General features: G+C 44.4%; 1 protein-coding gene across 1 annotated transcript in view; it reads left to right on the top strand.

The window, feature by feature from the left end:
- Nucleotides 1-22,500, top strand: part of LOC127914921 (neuropilin-2-like) — a 403,275-nt gene that overhangs the window by 123,145 nt on the left and 257,630 nt on the right. Inside the window, exon 3 of the mRNA XM_052492709.1 lies at nucleotides 12,411-12,592. Coding sequence (XP_052348669.1) covers nucleotides 12,411-12,592 — 182 coding nt within the window. The remainder of the gene's footprint in view (nucleotides 1-12,410; nucleotides 12,593-22,500) is intronic.

Raw genomic sequence — 22,500 nt, 5'->3', positions numbered from 1 at the left:
ATGGTTATTACCCATGGTCATTTGTGTAATGTGGAGTGTGGCTAAGGAATCCATAGTTTTACACTGAAACGTGAAGTGTCTCATAAATTAGTAAATAGTATGGAAAACATTATATGTTGTGCATGAGATGACAAAGTTAGCCTTCAACATTCAGCAGTCTCTTTATCCGTTACCATATAACCTACCCTATAACCTACCCTATAACCTACCCTATAACCTACCCTACAACCTACCTTATAACCTGCCATATAACCTACCTTATAACCTGCCATATAACCTACCCTACAACCCACCCTATAACCTACCCTATAACCTACCTTATAACCTACCCTATAACCTACCCTATAACCTACCCTATAACCTACCTTATAACCTGCCATATAACCTACCCTACAACCTACCCTATAACCTACCCTATAACCTACCTTATAACCTGCCATATAACCTACCCTACAACCTACCCTATAACCTACCCTATAACCTACCTTATAACCTGCCATATAACCTACCCTATAACCTACCCTATAACCTACCCTACAACCTACCTTATAACCTGCCATATAACCTACCTTATAACCTGCCATATAACCTACCCTACAATCTACCCTATAACCTACCCTATAACCTACCTTATAACCTACCCTATAACCTACCCTATAACCTACCCTATAACCTACCTTATAACCTGCCATATAACCTACCCTACAACCTACCCTATAACCTACCCTATAACCTACCTTATAACCTGCCATATAACCTACCTTATAACCTACCCTCAACATTCAGCAGTCTCTCTACCCGTTACCCTATAATCTACCATATAACCTACCCTACAACCTACCCTATAACCTACCTTATAACCTGCCATATAACCTACCCTACAACCTACCATATAACCTACCCTACAACCTACCCTATAACCTACCTTATAACCTGCCATATATCCTACCCTACAACCTACCCTATAACCTACCCTATAACCTACCCTATAACCTACCCTATAACCTACCCTATAACCTACCCTATAACCTACCTTATAACCTACCCTATAACCTACACTATAACCTACCATATAACCTACCCTACAACCTACCCTATAACCTACCTTATAACCTGCCATATAACCTACCCTACAACCTACCCTATAACCTACCCTATAACCTACCTTATAACCTGCCATATAACCTACCTTATAACCTACCCTCAACATTCAGCAGTCTCTCTACCCGTTACCCTATAATCTACCATATAACCTACCCTGCAACCTACCCTATAACCTACCTTATAACCTGCCATATAACCTACCCTACAACCTACCATATAACCTACCCTACAACCTACCCTATAACCTACCTTATAACCTGCCATATAACCTACCCTACAACATACCATATAACCTACCCTACAACCTACCCTATAACCTACCCTACAACCTACCCTATAACCTACCTTATAACCTGCCATATAACCTACCCTACAACCTACCCTATAACCTACCCTATAACCTACCCTATAACCTACCCTATAACCTACCTTATAACCTGCCCTATAACCTACCCTATAACCTACCCTATAACCTACCCTATAAACTACCCTATAACCTACCCTATAACCTACATTATAACCTGCCCTAGAACCTACCATATAACCTACCCTATAACCTACCCTACAACCTACCCTATAACCTACCTTATAACCTGCCATATAACCTACCCTACAACCTACCATATAACCTACCCTACAACCTACCCTATAACCTACCCTACAACCTACCCTATAACCTACCTTATAACCTGCCATATAACCTACCCTACAACCTACCATATAACCTACCCTACAACCTACCCTACAACCTACCTTATAACCTGCCATATAACCTACCCTACAACCTACCCTATAACCTACCCTAAAACCTACCTTATAACCTGCCCTATAACCTACCATATAACCTACCCTATAACCTACCCTATAACCTACCCTATAACCTACCCTATAACCTACCTTATAACCTGCCCTATAACCTACCCTATAACCTACCCTATAACCTACCCCATAACCTACCCTATAACCTACCCTACAACCTACCCTACAACCTACCCTATAACCTACCTTATAACCTGCCATATAACCTACCCTACAACCTACCTTATAACCTACCCTATAACCTACCCTACAACCTACCCTATAACCTACCTTATAACCTGCCCTCAACATTCAGCAGTCTCTCTACCTGTTACCCTATAATCTACCATATAGCCTACCGTAGAACCTACCGTATAACCTACCCTATAACCTACCTTATAACCTGCCATATAACCTACCCTATAACCTACCCTAGAACCTACATTATATGCTACGCTATATCATAGCCTATAACCTACCCTGTATCCTACCCTATATACTATCCTATATCCTACCCTATAACCTACCCTGTAACCTACCCTATAATCTACCCCAACTGTCATCTCTCTGCCCCACTACCATACAGTCTGTTGATCTGTATCTCTCTGCCCCACTACCATACTGTCTGTTGATCTGTATCTCTCTGCCCCACTATCCTACAGTCTGTTGATCTGTCAACTCTCTGCCCCACTACCATACTGTCTGTTGATCTGTATCTCTCTGCCCCACTATCTGTTGATCTGATACAACTGTCATCTCTCTGTCCCACTACCCTACAGTCTGTTGATCTGTATCTCTCTGCCCCACTACCATACTGTCTGTTGATCTGTATCTCTCTGCCCCACTACCCTACAGTCTGTTGATCTGTATCTCTCTGCCCCACTACCATACTGTCTGTTGATCTGTCATCTCTCTGCCCACTACCCTACAGTCTGTTGATCTGTCAACTCTCTGCCCCACTACCATACAGTCTGTTGATCTGTCATCTCTCTGCCCACTACCCTACAGTCTGTTGATCTGTATCTCTCTGCCCCACTACCATACTGTCTGTTGATCTGTCATCTCTCTGCCCCACTACCATACAGTCTGTTGATCTGTCATCACTCTTCCCACTACCCTACAGTCTGTTGATCTGTCATCTCTCTGCCCACTACCCTACAGTCTGTTGATCTGTATCTCTCTGCCCACTACCATACAGTCTGTTGATCTACTACATCTGTCATCTCTCTGCCCCACTACCATACTGTCTGTTGATCTGTCATCTCTCTGCCCACTACCCTACAGTCTGTTGATCTGTCAACTCTCTGCCCCACTACCATACAGTCTGTTGATCTGTCATCTCTCTGCCCACTACCCTACAGTCTGTTGATCTGTATCTCTCTGCCCACTACCATACAGTCTGTTGATCTACTACATCTGTCATCTCTCTGCCCCACTACCCTACTGTCTGTTGATCTGTATCTCTCTGCCCACTACCCTACAGTCTGTTGACCTGCTACATCTGTCATCTCTCTGCCCCACTAACCTACAGTCTGTTGATCTGTCATCTCTCTGCCCCACTAACCTACAGTCTGTTGATCTGTATCTCTCTGCCCCCTACCCTACAGTCTGTTGATCTGTCATCTCTCTGCCCCACTAACCTACAGTCTGTTGATCTGTCATCTCTCTGCCCCACTACCCTACAGTCTGTTGACCTGCTACATCTGTCATCTCTCTGCCCCACTAACCTACAGTCTGTTGATCTGTCATTTCTCTGCCCCACTAACCTACAGTCTGTTGATCTGTATCTCTCTGCCCCCCTACCCTACAGTCTGTTGATCTGTCATCTCTCTGCCCCACTAATCTACAGTCTGTTGATCTGTCATCTCTCTGCCCCACTACCCTACAGTCTGTTGATCTGTATCTCTCTGCCCCCCGACTCTACAGTCTGTTGATCTGTCATCTCTCTGCCCCACTACCCTACAGTCTGTTGATCTGCTACAACTGCCGATCATTGTCTCCATGTTTAAAATAGCCTTGATACTGCCGGTCATTGTCTCCTTGATGAAAACAGCCTTGATACTGCTGGTCGTTGTCTCCCTGATTAAAACAGCCTTATACTGCTGGTCGTTGTCTCCATGATTAAAACAGCCTTGATACTGCTGGTCGTTGTCTCCATGATTAAAACAGCCTTGATACTGCTGGTCGTTGTCTCCATACTGCTGGTCGTTGTCTCCATACTTCTGGTCGTTGTCTCCATACTGCTGGTCGTTGTCTCCATACTGCTGGTCGTTGTCTCCATACTGCTGGTCGTTGTCTCCATACTGCTGGTCGTTGTCTCCATACTTCTGGTCGTTGTCTCCATACTGCTGGTCGTTGTCTCCATACTGCTGGTCGTTGTCTCCATACTTCTGGTCGTTGTCTCCATACTGCTGGTCGTTGTCTCCATACTGCTGGTCGTTGTCTCCATACTGCTGGTCGTTGTCTCCATACTGCTGGTCGTTGTCTCCATACTGCTGGTCGTTGTCTCCATACTGCTGGTCGTTGTCTCCATACTTCTGGTCGTTGTCTCCATACTGCTGGTCGTTGTCTCCATACTGCTGGTCGTTGTCTCCATACTGCTGGTCGTTGTCTCCATACTGCTGGTCGTTGTCTCCATACTTCTGGTCGTTGTCTCCATACTGCTGGTCGTTGTCTCCATACTGCTGGTCGTTGTCTCCATACTGCTGGTCGTTGTCTCCATACTGCTGGTCGTTGTCTCCATACTGCTGGTCGTTGTCTCCATACTGCTGGTCGTTGTCTCCATGTTTAAAACACACACACAACAACTAAAACAACAACAGGCCTGGTTCTAGTACCTCAGTTGAACAACCAGAGATCTCCATTAACTCTAACAGAAGCAGCTGTAATCCTGTTTCCTCACTGGGGAGTCGTGGTGGCTGGCACCTGTAGCTGTGTGGCCTGGGGGTCGTTAGACCATATCAGCAGAACCGTACTGCACTAAACGTTTCATTACAATGGGAGGACATTGGGGTCTGGAGTTACTCTTGGCAGTCTTGCTCCCATTGTCAGACAACACTACTTTTATTCTGCACTGATTGACAGATAAAAGGATATCACCACAGCCTTACTCTACTGCTCTGTGTCTATATTACCATAAAACAACTACTCTACTGCTCTGTTTCTATATTACCATAAAACAACTACTATACTGCCCTGTCTATATTACCATAAAACAACTACTCTACTGCCCTGTGTCTATATTACCATAAAACAACTACTCTACTGCCCTGTGTCTATATTACCATAAAACAACTACTCTACTGCTCTGTGTCTATATTACCATAAAACAACTTCTCTACTGCTCTGTTTCTATATTACCATAAAACAACTACTATACTGCCCCTGTCTATATTACCATAAAACAACTACTCTACTGCTCTGTTTCTATATTACCATAAAACAACTACTATACTGCCCTGTGTCTATATTACCATAAAACAACTACTCTACTGCCCTGTCTATATTACCATAAAACAACTACTCTACTGCTCTGTTTCTATATTACCATAAAACAACTACTCTACTGCCCTGTCTATATTACCATAAAACAACTACTATACTGCACTGTGTCTATATTACCATAAAACAACTACTATACTGCCCTGTCTATATTACCATAAAACAACTACTCTACTGCTCTGTTTCTATATTACCATAAAACAACTACTATACTGCCCTGTGTCTATATTACCATAAAACAACTACTCTACTGCCCTGTGTCTATATTACCATAAAACAACTACTCTACTGCCCTGTGTCTATATTACCATAAAACAACTTCTCTACTGCTCTGTTTCTATATTACCATAAAACAACTACTCTACTGCTCTGTTTCTATATTACCATAAAACAACTACTATACTGCCCTGTCTATATTACCATAAAACAACTACTCTACTGCCCTGTGTCTATATTACCATAAAACAACTACTCTACTGCTCTGTTTCTATATTACCATAAAACAACTACTCTACTGCTCTGTTTCTATATTACCATAAAACAACTTCTCTACTGCTCTGTTTCTATATTACCATAAAACAACTACTCTACTGCTCTGTTTCTATATTACCATAAAACAACTACTATACTGCCCTGTCTATATTACCATAAAACAACTACTCTACTGCCCTGTGTCTATATTACCATAAAACAACTACTCTACTGCCCTGTGTCTATATTACCATAAAACAACTACTATACTGCCCTGTGTCTATATTACCATAAAACAACTACTCTACTGCCCTGTGTCTATATTACCATAAAACAACTTCTCTACTGCCCTGTGTCTATATTACCACAAAACAACTACTCTACTGCCCTGTGTCTATATTACCATAAAACAACTACTCTACTGCCCTGTGTCTATATTACCATAAAACAACTACTCTACTGCCCTGTGTCTATATTACCATAAAACAACTACTATACTGCTCTGTCTATATTACCATAAAACAACTACTATACTGCCCTGTCTATATTACCATAAAACAACTACTATACTGCCCTGTGTCTATATTACCATAAAACAACTACTATACTGCCCTGTGTCTATATTACCATAATACAACTACTATACTGCCCTGTGTCTATATTACCATAAAACAACTACTATACTGCCCTGTGTCTATATTACCATAAAACAACTACTCTACTGCTCTGTTTCTATATTACCATAAAACAACTACTCTACTGCCATGTGTCTATATTACCATAAAACAACTACTATACTGCTCTGTCTATATTACCATAAAACAACTACTATACTGCTCTGTCTATATTACCATAAAACAACTACTATACTGCTATGTCTATATTACCATAAAACAACTACTATACTGCCCTGTGTCTATATTACCATAAAACAACTACTATACTGCCCTGTGTCTATATTACCATAAAACAACTACTATACTGCCCTGTGTCTATATTACCATAAAACAACTACTATACTGCCCTGTGTCTATATTACCATAAAACAACTACTATACTGCCCTGTGTCTATATTACCATAAAACAACTACTCTACTGCTCTGTTTCTATATTACCATAAAACAACTACTCTACTGCTCTGTTTCTATATTACCATAAAACAACTACTCTACTGCCCTGTGTCTATATTACCATAAAACAACTACTATACTGCTCTGTCTATATTACCATAAAACAACTACTATACTGCCCTGTCTATATTACCATAAAACAACTACTCTACTGCTCTGTTTCTATATTACCATAAAACAACTACTATACTGCCCTGTGTCTATATTACCATAAAACAACTACTATACTGCCCTGTGTCTATATTACCATAAAACAACTACTATACTGCCCTGTGTCTATATTACCATAAAACAACTACTATACTGCCCTGTGTCTATATTACCATAAAACAACTACTATACTGCCCTGTCTATATTACCATAAAACAACGACTATACTGCCCTGTCTATATTACCATAAAACAACTACTATACTGCCCTGTGTCTATATTACCATAAAACAACTACTATACTGCCCTGTCTATATTACCATAAAACAACTACTATACTGCCCTGTCTATATTACCATAAAACAACTACTATACTGCCCTGTGTCTATATTACCATAAAACAACTACTATACTGCACTGTGTCTATATTACCATAAAACAACTACTATACTGCCCTGTCTATATTACCATAAAACAACTACTATACTGCCCTGTATATATTACCATAAAACAACTACTATACTGCCCTGTGTCTATATTACCATAAAACAACTACTATACTGCCCTGTCTATATTACCATAAAACAACTACTATACTGCCCTGTGTCTATATTACCATAAAACAACTACTATACTGCCCTGTGTCTATATTACCATAAAACAACTACTATACTGCCCTGTCTATATTACAATAAAATTACAGGAAGTGGGGTGCCTAGGATTGCAGTCTCTCTCCCATTGTCTTACCTTAGATAATACAACACTTTAGTCCACTCTGATTAGTCAGGACTTGAAGGGCATAAGAGTGACGCCACCTGAGTGACCCCACCTGAGTGACCCCTCCTGAGTGACCCCACCTGAGTGACCCCTCCTGAGTGACCCCACCTGTCGGAACTCTGAAGACAATAGTCTTAGAGAAATTATATTGTTGTATGGATTGCTTCCAATTAAAGGGTTTCTATTGGAGGTAGGATCCTGTTACTATGGAGGTAGGATCCTGTTACTATGGAGGTAGGATCCTGTTACTATGGAGGTAGGATCCTGTTACTATGGAGGTAGGATCCTGTTACTATGGAGGTAGGATCCTGTTACTATGGAGGTAGGATCCTGTTACTATGGAGGTAGGATCCTGTTACTATGGAGGTAGGATCCTGTTACTATGGAGGTAGGATCCTGTTACTAAAGCTCAGGAAACTGACGAGTAGGAATTCGTTTTTGGAGAAAGATTAGAGCAGGTCACTAGAGGTCAACGACCAGAGAAGAACGGAGACTAGCTTGGAGTGACACACAATGATAGTCTGCGTCTGGATAGAGACTCTGTATACGGTAAACATAGTGCACTACTTTGATCAGGGCCCATCGGGCTAAGTGATGGGAGTAGGGTGCCATTTGAGACACTGTGAACCCCATGTCACGACTGTTTCCTGTGAACCCCATGTAACGACTGTTTCTTGGATAACACTGTGAACCCCATGTCACGACTGTTTCCTGTGAACCCCATGTAACGACTGGTTCTTGGATAACACTGTGAACCCCATGTCACGACTGTTTCCTGTGAACCCCATGTAACGACTGGTTCTTGGTTAACACTGTGAACCCCATGTCACGACTGTTTCCTGTGAACCCCATGTAACGACTGGTTCTTGGTTAACACTGTGAACCCCATGTCACGACTGTTTCCTGTGAACCCCATGTAACGACTGGTTCTTGGTTAACACTGTGAACCCCATGTCACGACTGTTTCCTGTGAACCCCATGTCACGACTGTTTCCTGTGAACCCCATGTAACGACTGGTTCTTGGATAACACTGTGAACCCCATGTCACGACTGTTTCCTGTGAACCCCATGTCACGACTGTTTCCTGTGAACCCCATGTAACGACTGGTTCTTGGATAACACTGTGAACCCCATGTCACGACTGTTTCCTGTGAACCTCATGTAACGACTGGTTCTTGGATAACACTGTGAACCCCATGTCACGACTGTTTCCTGTGAACCCCATGTAACGACTGGTTCTTGGATAACACTGTGAACCCCATGTCACGACTGTTTCCTGTGAACCCCATGTAACGACTGGTTCTTGGATAACACTGTGAACCCCATGTAACGACTGGTTCTTGGTTAACACTGTGAACCCCATGTCACGACTGTTTCCTGTGAACCCCATGTAACGACTGGTTCTTGGATAACACTGTGAACCCCATGTCACGACTGTTTCCTGTGAACCCCATGTAACGACTGGTTCTTGGATAACACTGTGAACCCCATGTCACGACTGGTTCCTGTGAACCCCATGTAACGACTGTTTCTTGGATAACACTGTGAACCCCATGTAACGACTGGTTCTTGGTTAACACTGTGAACCCCATGTCACGACTGTTTCCTGTGAACCCCATGTCACGACTGTTTCCTGTGAACCCCATGTAACGACTGGTTCTTGGATAACACTGTGAACCCCATGTCACGACTGTTTCCTGTGAACCCCATGTAACGACTGGTTCTTGGATAACACTGTGAACCCCATGTCACAACTGTTTCCTGTGAACCCCATGTAACGACTGGTTCTTGGATAACACTGTGAACCCCATGTCACGACTGTTTCCTGTGAACCCAATGTAACGACTGGTTCTTGGATAACACTGTGAACCCCATGTCACGACTGTTTCCTGTGAACCCCATGTAACGACTGGTTCTTGGATAACACTGTGAACCCCATGTCACGACTGTTTCCTGTGAACCCCATGTCACGACTGTTTCCTGTGAACCCCATGTAACGACTGGTTCTTGGTTAACACTGTGAACCCCATGTCACGACTGTTTCCTGTGAACCCCATGTCACGACTGTTTCCTGTGAACCCCATGTAACGACTGGTTCTTGGATAACACTGTGAACCCCATGTCACGACTGTTTCCTGTGAACCCCATGTAACGACTGGTTCTTGGATAACACTGTGAACCCCATGTCACAACTGTTTCCTGTGAACCCCATGTAACGACTGGTTCTTGGATAACACTGTGAACCCCATGTCACGACTGTTTCCTGTGAACCCAATGTAACGACTGGTTCTTGGATAACACTGTGAACCCCATGTCACGACTGTTTCCTGTGAACCCCATGTAACGACTGGTTCTTGGATAACACTGTGAACCCCATGTCACGACTGTTTCCTGTGAACCCCATGTAACGACTGGTTCTTGGATAACACTGTGAACCCCATGTCACGACTGTTTCCTGTGAACCCCATGTAACGACTGGTTCTTGGATAACACTGTGAACCCCATGTCACGACTGTTTCCTGTGAACCCCATGTAACGACTGGTTCTTGGATAACACTGTGAACCCCATGTCACGACTGTTTCCTGTGAACCCCATGTAACGACTGTTTCTTGGATAACACTGTGAACCCCATGTAACGACTGGTTCTTGGTTAACACTGTGAACCCCATGTCACGACTGTTTCCTGTGAACCCCATGTCACGACTGTTTCCTGTGAACCCCATGTAACGACTGGTTCTTGGTTAACACTGTGAACCCCATGTCACGACTGTTTCCTGTGAACCCCATGTCACGACTGTTTCCTGTGAACCCCATGTCACGACTGGTTCTTGGATAACACTGTGAACCCCATGTCACGACTGTTTCCTGTGAACCCCATGTCACGACTGTTTCCTGTGAACCCCATGTAACGACTGGTTCTTGGATAACACTGTGAACCCCATGTCACGACTGTTTCCTGTGAACCCCATGTAACGACTGGTTCTTGGATAACACTGTGAACCCCATGTCACAACTGTTTCCTGTGAACCCCATGTAACGACTGGTTCTTGGATAACACTGTGAACCCCATGTCACGACTGTTTCCTGTGAACCCAATGTAACGACTGGTTCTTGGATAACACTGTGAACCCCATGTCACGACTGTTTCCTGTGAACCCCATGTAACGACTGGTTCTTGGATAACACTGTGAACCCCATGTCACGACTGTTTCCTGTGAACCCCATGTCACGACTGTTTCCTGTGAACCCCATGTAACGACTGGTTCTTGGTTAACACTGTGAACCCCATGTCACGACTGTTTCCTGTGAACCCCATGTCACGACTGTTTCCTGTGAACCCCATGTAACGACTGGTTCTTGGATAACACTGTGAACCCCATGTCACGACTGTTTCCTGTGAACCCCATGTAACGACTGGTTCTTGGATAACACTGTGAACCCCATGTCACAACTGTTTCCTGTGAACCCCATGTAACGACTGGTTCTTGGATAACACTGTGAACCCCATGTCACGACTGTTTCCTGTGAACCCAATGTAACGACTGGTTCTTGGATAACACTGTGAACCCCATGTCACGACTGTTTCCTGTGAACCCCATGTAACGACTGGTTCTTGGATAACACTGTGAACCCCATGTCACGACTGTTTCCTGTGAACCCCATGTAACGACTGGTTCTTGGATAACACTGTGAACCCCATGTCACGACTGTTTCCTGTGAACCCCATGTAACGACTGGTTCTTGGATAACACTGTGAACCCCATGTCACGACTGTTTCCTGTGAACCCCATGTAACGACTGGTTCTTGGATAACACTGTGAACCCCATGTCACGACTGTTTCCTGTGAACCCCATGTAACGACTGTTTCTTGGATAACACTGTGAACCCCATGTAACGACTGGTTCTTGGTTAACACTGTGAACCCCATGTCACGACTGTTTCCTGTGAACCCCATGTCACGACTGTTTCCTGTGAACCCCATGTAACGACTGGTTCTTGGTTAACACTGTGAACCCCATGTCACGACTGTTTCCTGTGAACCCCATGTCACGACTGTTTCCTGTGAACCCCATGTCACGACTGGTTCTTGGATAACACTGTGAACCCCATGTCACGACTGTTTCCTGTGAACCCCATGTCACGACTGTTTCCTGTGAACCCCATGTAACGACTGGTTCTTGGATAACACTGTGAACCCCATGTCACGACTGTTTCCTGTGAACCCAATGTAACGACTGGTTCTTGGATAACACTGTGAACCCCATGTCACGACTGTTTCCTGTGAACCCCATGTCACGACTGTTTCCTGTGAACCCCATGTCACGACTGGTTTCGTGTGATTATATATATATATTATATATATTTATATGTTTTTTGGGGTTTTTCTTCTCTCTTGTCAGAAGACACATTTTTCTTTCTACTGTTTTTTTCTTGGACTTCCAATATGAAACATGGTCTCCATGTGTTTCTCCACTAGATATGACTACGTAGAGATCCGCGATGGGAACAGCGAGAAGGCAGACCTGTTGGGTAAACACTGCAGTAACATCGCCCCTCCAGCCATCATCTCCTCCGGCCCCGTCCTCCTCATCAGGTTCGTCTCTGACTACGCTCACCAGGGGGCTGGCTTCTCACTGCGCTACGAGATCTTCAAGACTGGTGAGTCTGATATTCACAATGGCAAAAGTGTACATCAAACTAGACAAATACATTAGGACAAATCCACTCTGTCAGGTGTAGAGACACACAACTATGGGTGATATAAACATTTAGGACCAGTTTTATTTATTTATTTATTTATTTTTATTTCACCTTTATTTAATCAGGTAGTTGAGAACAAGTTCTCATTTACAATTGCGACCTGGAACAAGGTAAAGCAAAGCAGTTCGACACAAACAACAACAAACAACACAAACAACAACACACGGAGTAAAACAAACATACAGTCGATAATACAGTAGAAACAAGTCTATATACGATGTGAGAAAATGAGGTGAGAGAAGGGAGGTCAAGGCAAAAAAAGGCCATGGGAGCAAAATAAATACAGTATAGCAAATAAAACACTGGAATGGTAGATTTGCAGTGGAAGAATGTGCAAAGTAGAGATAGAAATACTGGGGTGCAAAGGAGCAAAATAAATAAATAAATACAGTAGGGGGAGAGGTAGTTGTTTGGGCTAAATTATAGATGGGCTATGTACAGGTGCAGTAATCTGTGAGCTGCTCTGACAGCTGGTTATCCTCGTCTTGGAGTAAAAAGGGACTTTCAATTGAGTTGTTCTGGCAGTAGCCAGCTAGACAAATATGTTGGGACATATTAATAATTATAATATAATGTAATATAATATATAATAATATTAATAGCTATCCTCTAAGGAGTATCTCACAACTATCACCCATGTTGTTTTGGAATGTTGTTTGAAGGTTCACAGCATTTATTATTTATATTTATTTAAGAAAATAAAAAAAATGATTCATCAATCTTTAAGTGTGAAATGGCTAGCTAGTTAGCGGTGGCGCGAGCTAATAGCATTTCTATCGGTAACGTCACTCGCTCTGAGACCTTAAAGTCGTGGGGAGGAGGGGAGGAAGGGAGGGGGAGAGGAGGAGAGGAGGGAGAGGAGGAAGGGAGGGGGAGAGGAGGAGAGGAGGGAGAGGAGGAAGGGAGGGGGGATGGGGGCGGGAGGAGGGGTAGAGGAGGAGAGGAGGGAGGGGAGGAAGGGAGGGGGAGAGGAGGAGAGGAGGGAGAGGAGGAAGGGAGGGGAGAGGAGGAGAGGAGGGAGAGGAGGAAGGGAGGGGAGATGGGGGCGGGAGGAGGGGTAGAGGAGGAGAGGAGGGAGGGGAGGGAGGGAGGGGGAGAGGAGGAGAGGAGGGAGAGGAGGAAGGGAGGGGGAGAGGAGGAGAGGAGGGAGAGGAGGAAGGGAGGGGAGATGGGGGCGGGAGGAGGGGTAGAGGAGGAGAGGAGGGAGGGGAGGACGGGAGGGGAGGAAGGGAGGGGAGATGGGGGCGGGAGGAGGGGTAGAGGAGGAGAGGAGGGAGGGGAGGAAGGGAGGGGAGATGAGGGCAGGAGGAGGGGGAGAGGGGAGGGGAGCGGGTGATGGAGTTACTAACACAACACGTGTGGTGGTCAGGTGTAGTCTGATTCAACGACACAGGCCTCTACTGGGACTGGGGGAAGCTCATGTGTTTGACAGAACCCACCCGGTGGACTCAAACACAAAATGGCCGTCAGTGTTAACACCCCAGCACTCAGACCCTCAGAGACACAGAGAGGGAGCCAATAAAGCCCTTGAATTGACAAATATATACAGTGGGGAGAACAAGTATTTGATACACTGCCGATTTTGCAGGTTTTCCTACTTACAAAGCATGTAGAGGTCTGTAATTTATATCATAGGTACACTTCAACTGTGAGAGACGGAATCTAAAACAAAAATCCAGAAAATCACATTGTATGATTTTTAAGTAATTAATTTGCATTGTATATATCCGTCTGTGATTAAGGAGTCCCATAGGGTGGCGCACAATTGGCCCAGCGTTGCCGGGGGAGGCCGTCATTGTAAATAGGAATTTGTTCTTAACTCGACTAGTTAAATAAAGTTTACATGTAAAAAAAAAACAAAAAAAAACTTTTCTTGTGTCTGTCCAGAACAGATAACACAGATAACACAGCCTGAGCTAGGAGGGTGAACAGTATTGAACTAGGGGGATGAACAGTATTGAACTAGGAGGCTGATCAGTATTGAACTAGGAGGGTGAACAGTATTGAACTAGGAGGATGAACAGTATTGAACTAGGAGGGTGAACAGTATTGAACTAGGAGGGTGATCAGTATTGAACTAGGAGGGTGAACAGTATTGAACTAGGAGGGTGAACAGTATTGAACTAGGAGGGTGAACAGTATTGAACTAGGAGGGTGAACAGTATTGAACTAGGAGGGTGAACAGTATTGAACTAGGAGGGTGAACAGTATTGAACTAGGAGGGTGATCAGTATTGAACTAGGAGGGTGAGCAGTATTGAACTAGGAGGGTGGACAGTATTGAACTAGGAGGGTGAACAGTATTGAACTAGGAGGGTGAACAGTATTGAACTAGGAGGGTGAACAGTATTGAACTAGGAGGGTGAACAGTATTGAACTAGGAGGGTGAACAGTATTGAACTAGGAGGGTGATCAGTATTGAACTAGGAGGGTGATCAGTATTGAACTAGGAGGGTGATCAGTATTGAACTAGGAGGGTGAACAGTATTGAACTAGGAGGGTGAACAGTATTGAACTAGGAGGGTGATCAGTATTGAACTAGGAGGGTGAACAGTATTGAACTAGGAGGGTGAACAGTATTGAACTAGGAGGGTGAACAGTATTGAACTAGGAGGGTGAACAGTATTGAACTAGGAGGGTGAACAGTATTGAACTAGGAGGGTGAACAGTATTGAACTAGGAGGGTGATCAGTATTGAACTAGGAGGGTGAACAGTATTGAACTAGGAGGGTGAACAGTATTGAACTAGGAGGGTGATCAGTATTGAACTAGGAGGGTGAACAGTATTGAACTAGGAGGGTGAACAGTATTGAACTAGGAGGGTGAACAGTATTGAACTAGGAGGGTGAACAGTATTGAACTAGGAGGGTGAACAGTATTGAACTAGGAGGGTGAACAGTATTGAACTAGGAGGGTGAACAGTATTGAACTAGGAGGGTGATCAGTATTGAACTAGGAGGGTGAACAGTATTGAACTAGGAGGGTGGACAGTATTGAACTAGGAGGGTGAACAGTATTGAACTAGGAGGGTGAACAGTATTGAACTAGGAGGGTGAACAGTATTGAACTAGGAGGGTGAACAGTATTGAACTAGGAGGGTGAACAGTATTGAACTAGGAGGGTGATCAGTATTGAACTAGGAGGGTGATCAGTATTGAACTAGGAGGGTGATCAGTATTGAACTAGGAGGGTGAACAGTATTGAACTAGGAGGGTGAACAGTATTGAACTAGGAGGGTGATCAGTATTGAACTAGGAGGGTGAACAGTATTGAACTAGGAGGGTGAACAGTATTGAACTAGGAGGGTGAACAGTATTGAACTAGGAGGGTGAACAGTATTGAACTAGGAGGGTGATCAGTATTGAACTAGGAGGGTGAACAGTATTGAACTAGGAGGGTGAACAGTATTGAACTAGGAGGGTGATCAGTATTGAACTAGGAGGGTGAACAGTATTGAACTAGGAGGGTGGACAGTATTGAACTAGGAGGGTGAACAGTATTGAACTAGGAGGGTGAACAGTATTGAACTAGGAGGGTGAACAGTATTGAACTAGGAGGGTGAACAGTATTGAACTAGGAGGGTGAACAGTATTGAACTAGGAGGGTGAACAGTATTGAACTAGGAGGGTGATCAGTATTGAACTAGGAGGGTGAACAGTATTGAACTAGGAGGGTGATCAGTATTGAACTAGGAGGGTGAACAGTATTGAACTAGGAGGATGAACAGTATTGAACTAGGAGGGTGAACAGTATTGAACTAGGAGGGAGAACAGTATTGAACTAGGAGGGTGAACAGTATTGAACTAGGAGGGTGATCAGTATTGAACTAGGAGGGTGATCAGTATTGAACTAGGAGGGTGAACAGTATTGAACTAGGAGGGTGAACAGTATTGAACTAGGAGGGTGATCAGTATTGAACTAGGAGGGTGAACAGTATTGAACTAGGAGGGTGAACAGTATTGAACTAGGAGGGTGATCAGTATTGAACTAGGAGGGTGAACAGTATTGAACTAGGAGGGTGAACAGTATTGAACTAGGAGGGTGAACAGTATTGAACTAGGAGGGTGAACAGTATTGAACTAGGAGGGTGAACAGTATTGAACTAGGAGGGTGAACAGTATTGAACTAGGAGGGTGAACAGTATTGAACTAGGAGGGTGAACAGTATTGAACTAGGAGGATGAACAGTATTGAACTAGGAGGGTGAACAGTATTGAACTAGGAGGGTGAACAGTATTGAACTAGGAGGGTGATCAGTATTGAACTAGGAGGGTGGACAGTATTGAACTAGGAGGGTGGACAGTATTGAACTAGGAGGGTGATCAGTATTGAACTAGGAGGGTGATCAGTATTGAACTAGGAGGGTGAACAGTATTGGACTAGGAGGGTGAACAGTATTGAACTAGGAGGGTGATCAGTATTGAACTAGGAGGGTGAACAGTATTGAACTAGGAGGGTGAACAGTATTGAACTAGGAGGATGAACAGTATTGAACTAGGAGGATGAACAGTATTGAACTAGGAGGGTGAACAGTAATGGACTAGGAGGGTGAACAGTATTGAACTAGGAGGGTGAACAGTATTGAACTAGGAGGGTGAACAGTATTGAACTAGGAGGGTGAACAGTATTGAACTAGGAGGGTGATCAGTATTGAACTAGGAGGGTGAACAGTATTGAACTAGGAGGGTGAACAGTATTGAACTAGGAGGGTGAACAGTATTGAACTAGGAGGGTGAACAGTATTGAACTAGGAGGGGGAACAGTATTGAACTAGGAGGGTGAACAGTATTGAACTAGGAGGATGAACAGTATTGAACTAGGAGGGTGAACAGTATTGAACTAGGAGGGTGAACAGTATTGAACTAGGAGGGTGATCAGTATTGAACTAGGAGGGTGAACAGTATTGAACTAGGAGGGTGAACAGTATTGAACTAGGAGGGTGAACAGTATTGAACTAGGAGGGTGAACAGTATTGAACTAGGAGGGTGAACAGTATTGAACTAGGAGGGTGATCAGTATTGAACTAGGAGGGTGAACATTATTGAACTAGGAGGGTGAACAGTATTGAACTAGGAGGATGAACAGTATTGAACTAGGAGGATGAACAGTATTGAACTAGGAGGATGAACAGTATTGAACTAGGAGGATGAACAGTATTGAACTAGGAGGGTGAACAGTATTGAACTAGGAGGGTGAACAGTATTGAACTAGGAGGGTGAACAGTATTGAACTAGGAGGGTGATCAGTATTGAACTAGGAGGGTGAACAGTATTGAACTAGGAGGGTGAACAGTATTGAACTAGGAGGGTGATCAGTATTGAACTAGGAGGGTGAACAGTATTGAACTAGGAGGGTGAACAGTATTGAACTAGGAGGGTGAACAGTATTGAACTAGGAGGGTGAACAGTATTGAACTAGGAGGGTGAACAGTATTGAACTAGGAGGGTGATCAGTATTGAACTAGGAGGGTGAACAGTATTGAACTAGGAGGGTGAACAGTATTGAACTAGGAGGGTGAACAGTATTGAACTAGGAGGGTGAACAGTATTGAACTAGGAGGGTGAACAGTATTGAACTAGGAGGGTGAACAGTATTGAACTAGGAGGGTGAACAGTATTGAACTAGGAGGGTGAACAGTATTGAACTAGGAGGATGAACAGTATTGAACTAGGAGGGTGAACAGTTTCGAACTAGGAGGGTGAACAGTATTGAACTAGGAGGGTGATCAGTATTGAACTAGGAGGGTGAACAGTATTGAACTAGGAGGGTGAACAGTATTGAACTAGGAGGGTGAACAGTATTGAACTAGGAGGGTGAACAGTATTGAACTAGGAGGGTGAACAGTATTGAACTAGGAGGGTGATCAGTATTGAACTAGGAGGGTGAACAGTATTGAACTAGGAGGGTGAACAGTATTGAACTAGGAGGGTGAACAGTATTGAACTAGGAGGGTGAACAGTATTGAACTAGGAGGGTGAACAGTATTGAACTAGGAGGGTGAACAGTATTGAACTAGGAGGGTGAACAGTATTGAACTAGGAGGGTGAACAGTATTGAACTAGGAGGGTGAACAGTATTGAACTAGGAGGGTGAACAGTATTGAACTAGGAGGGTGATCAGTATTGAACTAGGAGGGTGATCAGTATTGAACTAGGAGGGTGAACAGTATTGAACTAGGAGGGTGGACAGTATTGAACTAGGAGGGTGATCAGTATTGAACTAGGAGGGTGAACAGTATTGAACTAGGAGGGTGAACAGTATTGAACTAGGAGGATGAACAGTATTGAACTAGGAGGGTGAACAGTATTGAACTAGGAGGGTGAACAGTATTGAACTAGGAGGGTGAACAGTATTGAACTAGGAGGATGAACAGTATCTCAGACATTAGTATAGAATATATATTATTGTATTATTGATATATTGAAGTATTGACATTGGCTCAGTGTCATTGGTGGCCATAACATGCCTCAACACAGGATTATAGAGTTTCACCCTGGTGACCATAACATGCCTCTACACAGGATTATAGAGGTTCACCCTGGTGACCATAACATGCCTCTACACAGGATTATAGAGGTTCACTCTGGTGACCATAACATGCCTCTAAACAGGATTATAGAGGTTCACTCTGGTGACCATAACATGCCTCTACACAGGATTATAGAGGTTCACCCTGGTGACCATAACATGCCTCAACACAGGGTTATAGAGGTTCACTCTGGTGACCATAACATGCCTCTAAACAGGAGTATAGAGGTTCACCCTGTTGACCATAACATGCCTCAACACAGGATTATAGAGGTTCACCCTGGTGACCATAACATGCCTCAACACAGGATTATAGAGGTTCACTCTGGTGACCATAACATGCCTCAACACAGGGTTATAGAGGTTCACCCTGGTGACCATACCATGCCTCTAAACAGGATTATAGAGGTTCACCCTGGTGACCATAACATGCCTCAACACAGGATTATAGAGGTTCACCCTGGTGACCATAACATGCCTCAACACAGGGTTATAGAGGTTCACCCTGGTGACCATAACATGCCTCTAAACAGGATTATAGAGGTTCACCCTGGTGACCATAACATGCCTCTAAACAGGATTATAGAGGTTCACTCTGGTGACCATAACATGCCTCTAAACAGGAGTATAGAGGTTCACCCTGGTGACCATAACATGCCTCAACACAGGATTATAGAGAGGGGGGTGGGCTGTGTTTTTGCCATGTCACATACTTGAATTAATGAGAAGGGAAAAAGGTGCTGCTGGCATCATGCTTATTCAGGCATACCTTTTCCCAGAACATACTACTGGCACACCACAGCACACCAGCAGGGAGGGGGTTACACAGAAGAGGAGGAGGAGGTGGTGGAGGAGGTGGACGAAGAGGAGGAGCAGGAGGAGAAGGAGTTGGAAGAGGAGGCTGTGTGCCCAAGAAGAGGGTCAGCTACACACAGCTGTAATGTAGCATACTGCTCTATAGACAGTCAAAGAGGTAACACTAGGCACTACAGATGCACATCGAGGATGCAGTCAGCCCCTCTCCTCTCCTCTCCTCCCCTCTCCCCTCCTCTCCTCTCCTCTCTTCCCCTCTCCTCTCCTCTCCTCTCCTCCCCTCTCCCCTCCTCTCCTCTCCTCTCTTCCCCTCTCCTCTCCTCTCCTCTCCTCTCTTCTCTTCTCTTCCCCTCTCTTCTCTTCTCTTCCCCTCTCCTCTCCTCTCCTCTCCTCTCTTCTCTTCTCTTCTCTTCTCTTCTCTTCTCTTCTCTTCTCTTCTCTTCTCTTCTCTTCTCTTCTCTTCTCTTCCCCTCTCTTCTCCTCTCCTCTCCTCTTCTCTGCAGTCTAGTATCTGTCTGCTGTACCTTCTGTCTGACCAAATAAGAAACATAACAGCAGCTCCTCATCAGCAGGCTAAATTGGACTAGACTACTGGTTACTCAGCCCCTCTCCCCTGGTCCGACTGCAGCTACACTACTGGGTACTCTGTTGTAATCAGACTGCGGTAGGGAATGACAGACTGTTGTGTGTGATATGACTGAGTTCCTCCAATGAGCAGCTTGTCTCCTCTCTGAGTGTTTGGCTGTGTGTTCAGACAACCAGACAAGAGACAGACAGACAGACAGACAGACAGACAGACAGACAGACAGACAGACAGACAGACAGACAGACAGACAGGTGGACAGATAGACAGACAGACCGGCAGACAGACAGACAGACAGACAGACAGACAGACAGACAGACGGACAGGTGGATCAGATAGACAGACAGACCGGCAGACAGACAGACAGACAGGCAGGCAGGCAGGCAGACAGACAGACAGACAGACAGACAGACAGACAGACAGACAGACAGACAGACAGACAGACAGACAGACAGACGGACAGACGGACAGGTGGACAGATAGACCGGCAGACAGACAGACAGACAGACAGACAGACAGACAGACAGACAGACAGACAGACACTGCCTCAGCACTCTGATCATAACCTGGTTGTTGTCCAGGAGCATCTCTCCCACTATCATAACCTGGTTGTTGTCTAGGAGCATCTCTCCCACTATCATAACCTGGTTGTTGTCCAGGAGCATCTCTCCCACTATCATAACCTGGTTGTTGTCCAGGAGCATCTCTCCCACTATCATAACCTGGTTGTTGTCCAGGAGCATCTCTCCCACTATCATAACCTGTTTGTTGTCCAGGAGCATCTCTCCCACTATCATAACCTGGTTGTTGTCCAGGAGCATCTCTCCCACTATCATAACCTGGTTGTTGTCCAGGAGCATCTCTCCCACTATCATAACCTGGTTGTTGTCCAGGAGCATCTCTCCCACTATCATAACCTGGTTGTTGTCTAGGAGCATCTCTCCTACTATCATAACCTGGTTGTTGTCCAGGAGCATCTCTCCCACTATCATAACCTGGTTGTTGTCCAGGAGCATCTCTCCCACTATCATAACCTGGTTGTTGTCCAGGAGCATCTCTCCCACTATCATAACCTGGTTGTTGTCTAGGATCATCTCTCCTACTATCATAACCTGGTTGTTGTCCAGGAGCATCTCTCCCACTATCATAACCTGGTTGTTGTCCAGGAGCATCTCTCCCACTATCATAACCTGGTTGTTGTCTAGGAGCATCTCTCCCACTATCATAACCTGGTTGTTGTCCAGGAGCATCTCTCCTACTATTATAACCTGGTTGTTGTCCAGGAGCATCTCTCCTACTATCATAACCTGGTTGTTGTCCAGGAGCATCTCTCCCACTATCATAACCTGGTTGTTGTCCAGGAGCATCTCTCCCACTATCATAACCTGGTTGTTGTCCAGGAGCATCTCTCCTACTATTATAACCTGGTTGTTGTCCAGGAGCATCTCTCCCACTATCATAACCTGGTTGTTGTCTAGGAGCATCTCTCCCACTATCATAACCTGGTTGTTGTCCAGGAGCATCTCTCCCACTATCATAACCTGGTTGTTGTCCAGGAGCATCTCTCCCACTATCATAACCTGGTTGTTGTCCAGGAGCATCTCTCCCACTATCATAACCTGGTTGTTGTCCAGGAGCATCTCTCCCACTATCATAACCTGGTTGTTGTCCAGGAGCATCTCTCCCACTATCATAACCTGGTTGTTGTCCAGGAGCATCTCTCCTACTATTATAACCTGGTTGTTGTCCAGGAGCATCTCTCCCACTATCATAACCTGGTTGTTGTCCAGGAGCATCTCTCCCACTATCATAACCTGGTTGTTGTCCAGGATCATCTCTCCCACTATCGTAACAAATATGAACATGTGAAAAGGGATTTGTGTT

This window comes from Oncorhynchus keta, chromosome 34 (assembly GCF_023373465.1).
Source record: "Oncorhynchus keta strain PuntledgeMale-10-30-2019 chromosome 34, Oket_V2, whole genome shotgun sequence".
NCBI lineage: Eukaryota > Metazoa > Chordata > Actinopteri > Salmoniformes > Salmonidae > Oncorhynchus > Oncorhynchus keta.
This window is presented reverse-complemented; position numbering and strand designations above follow the sequence as displayed.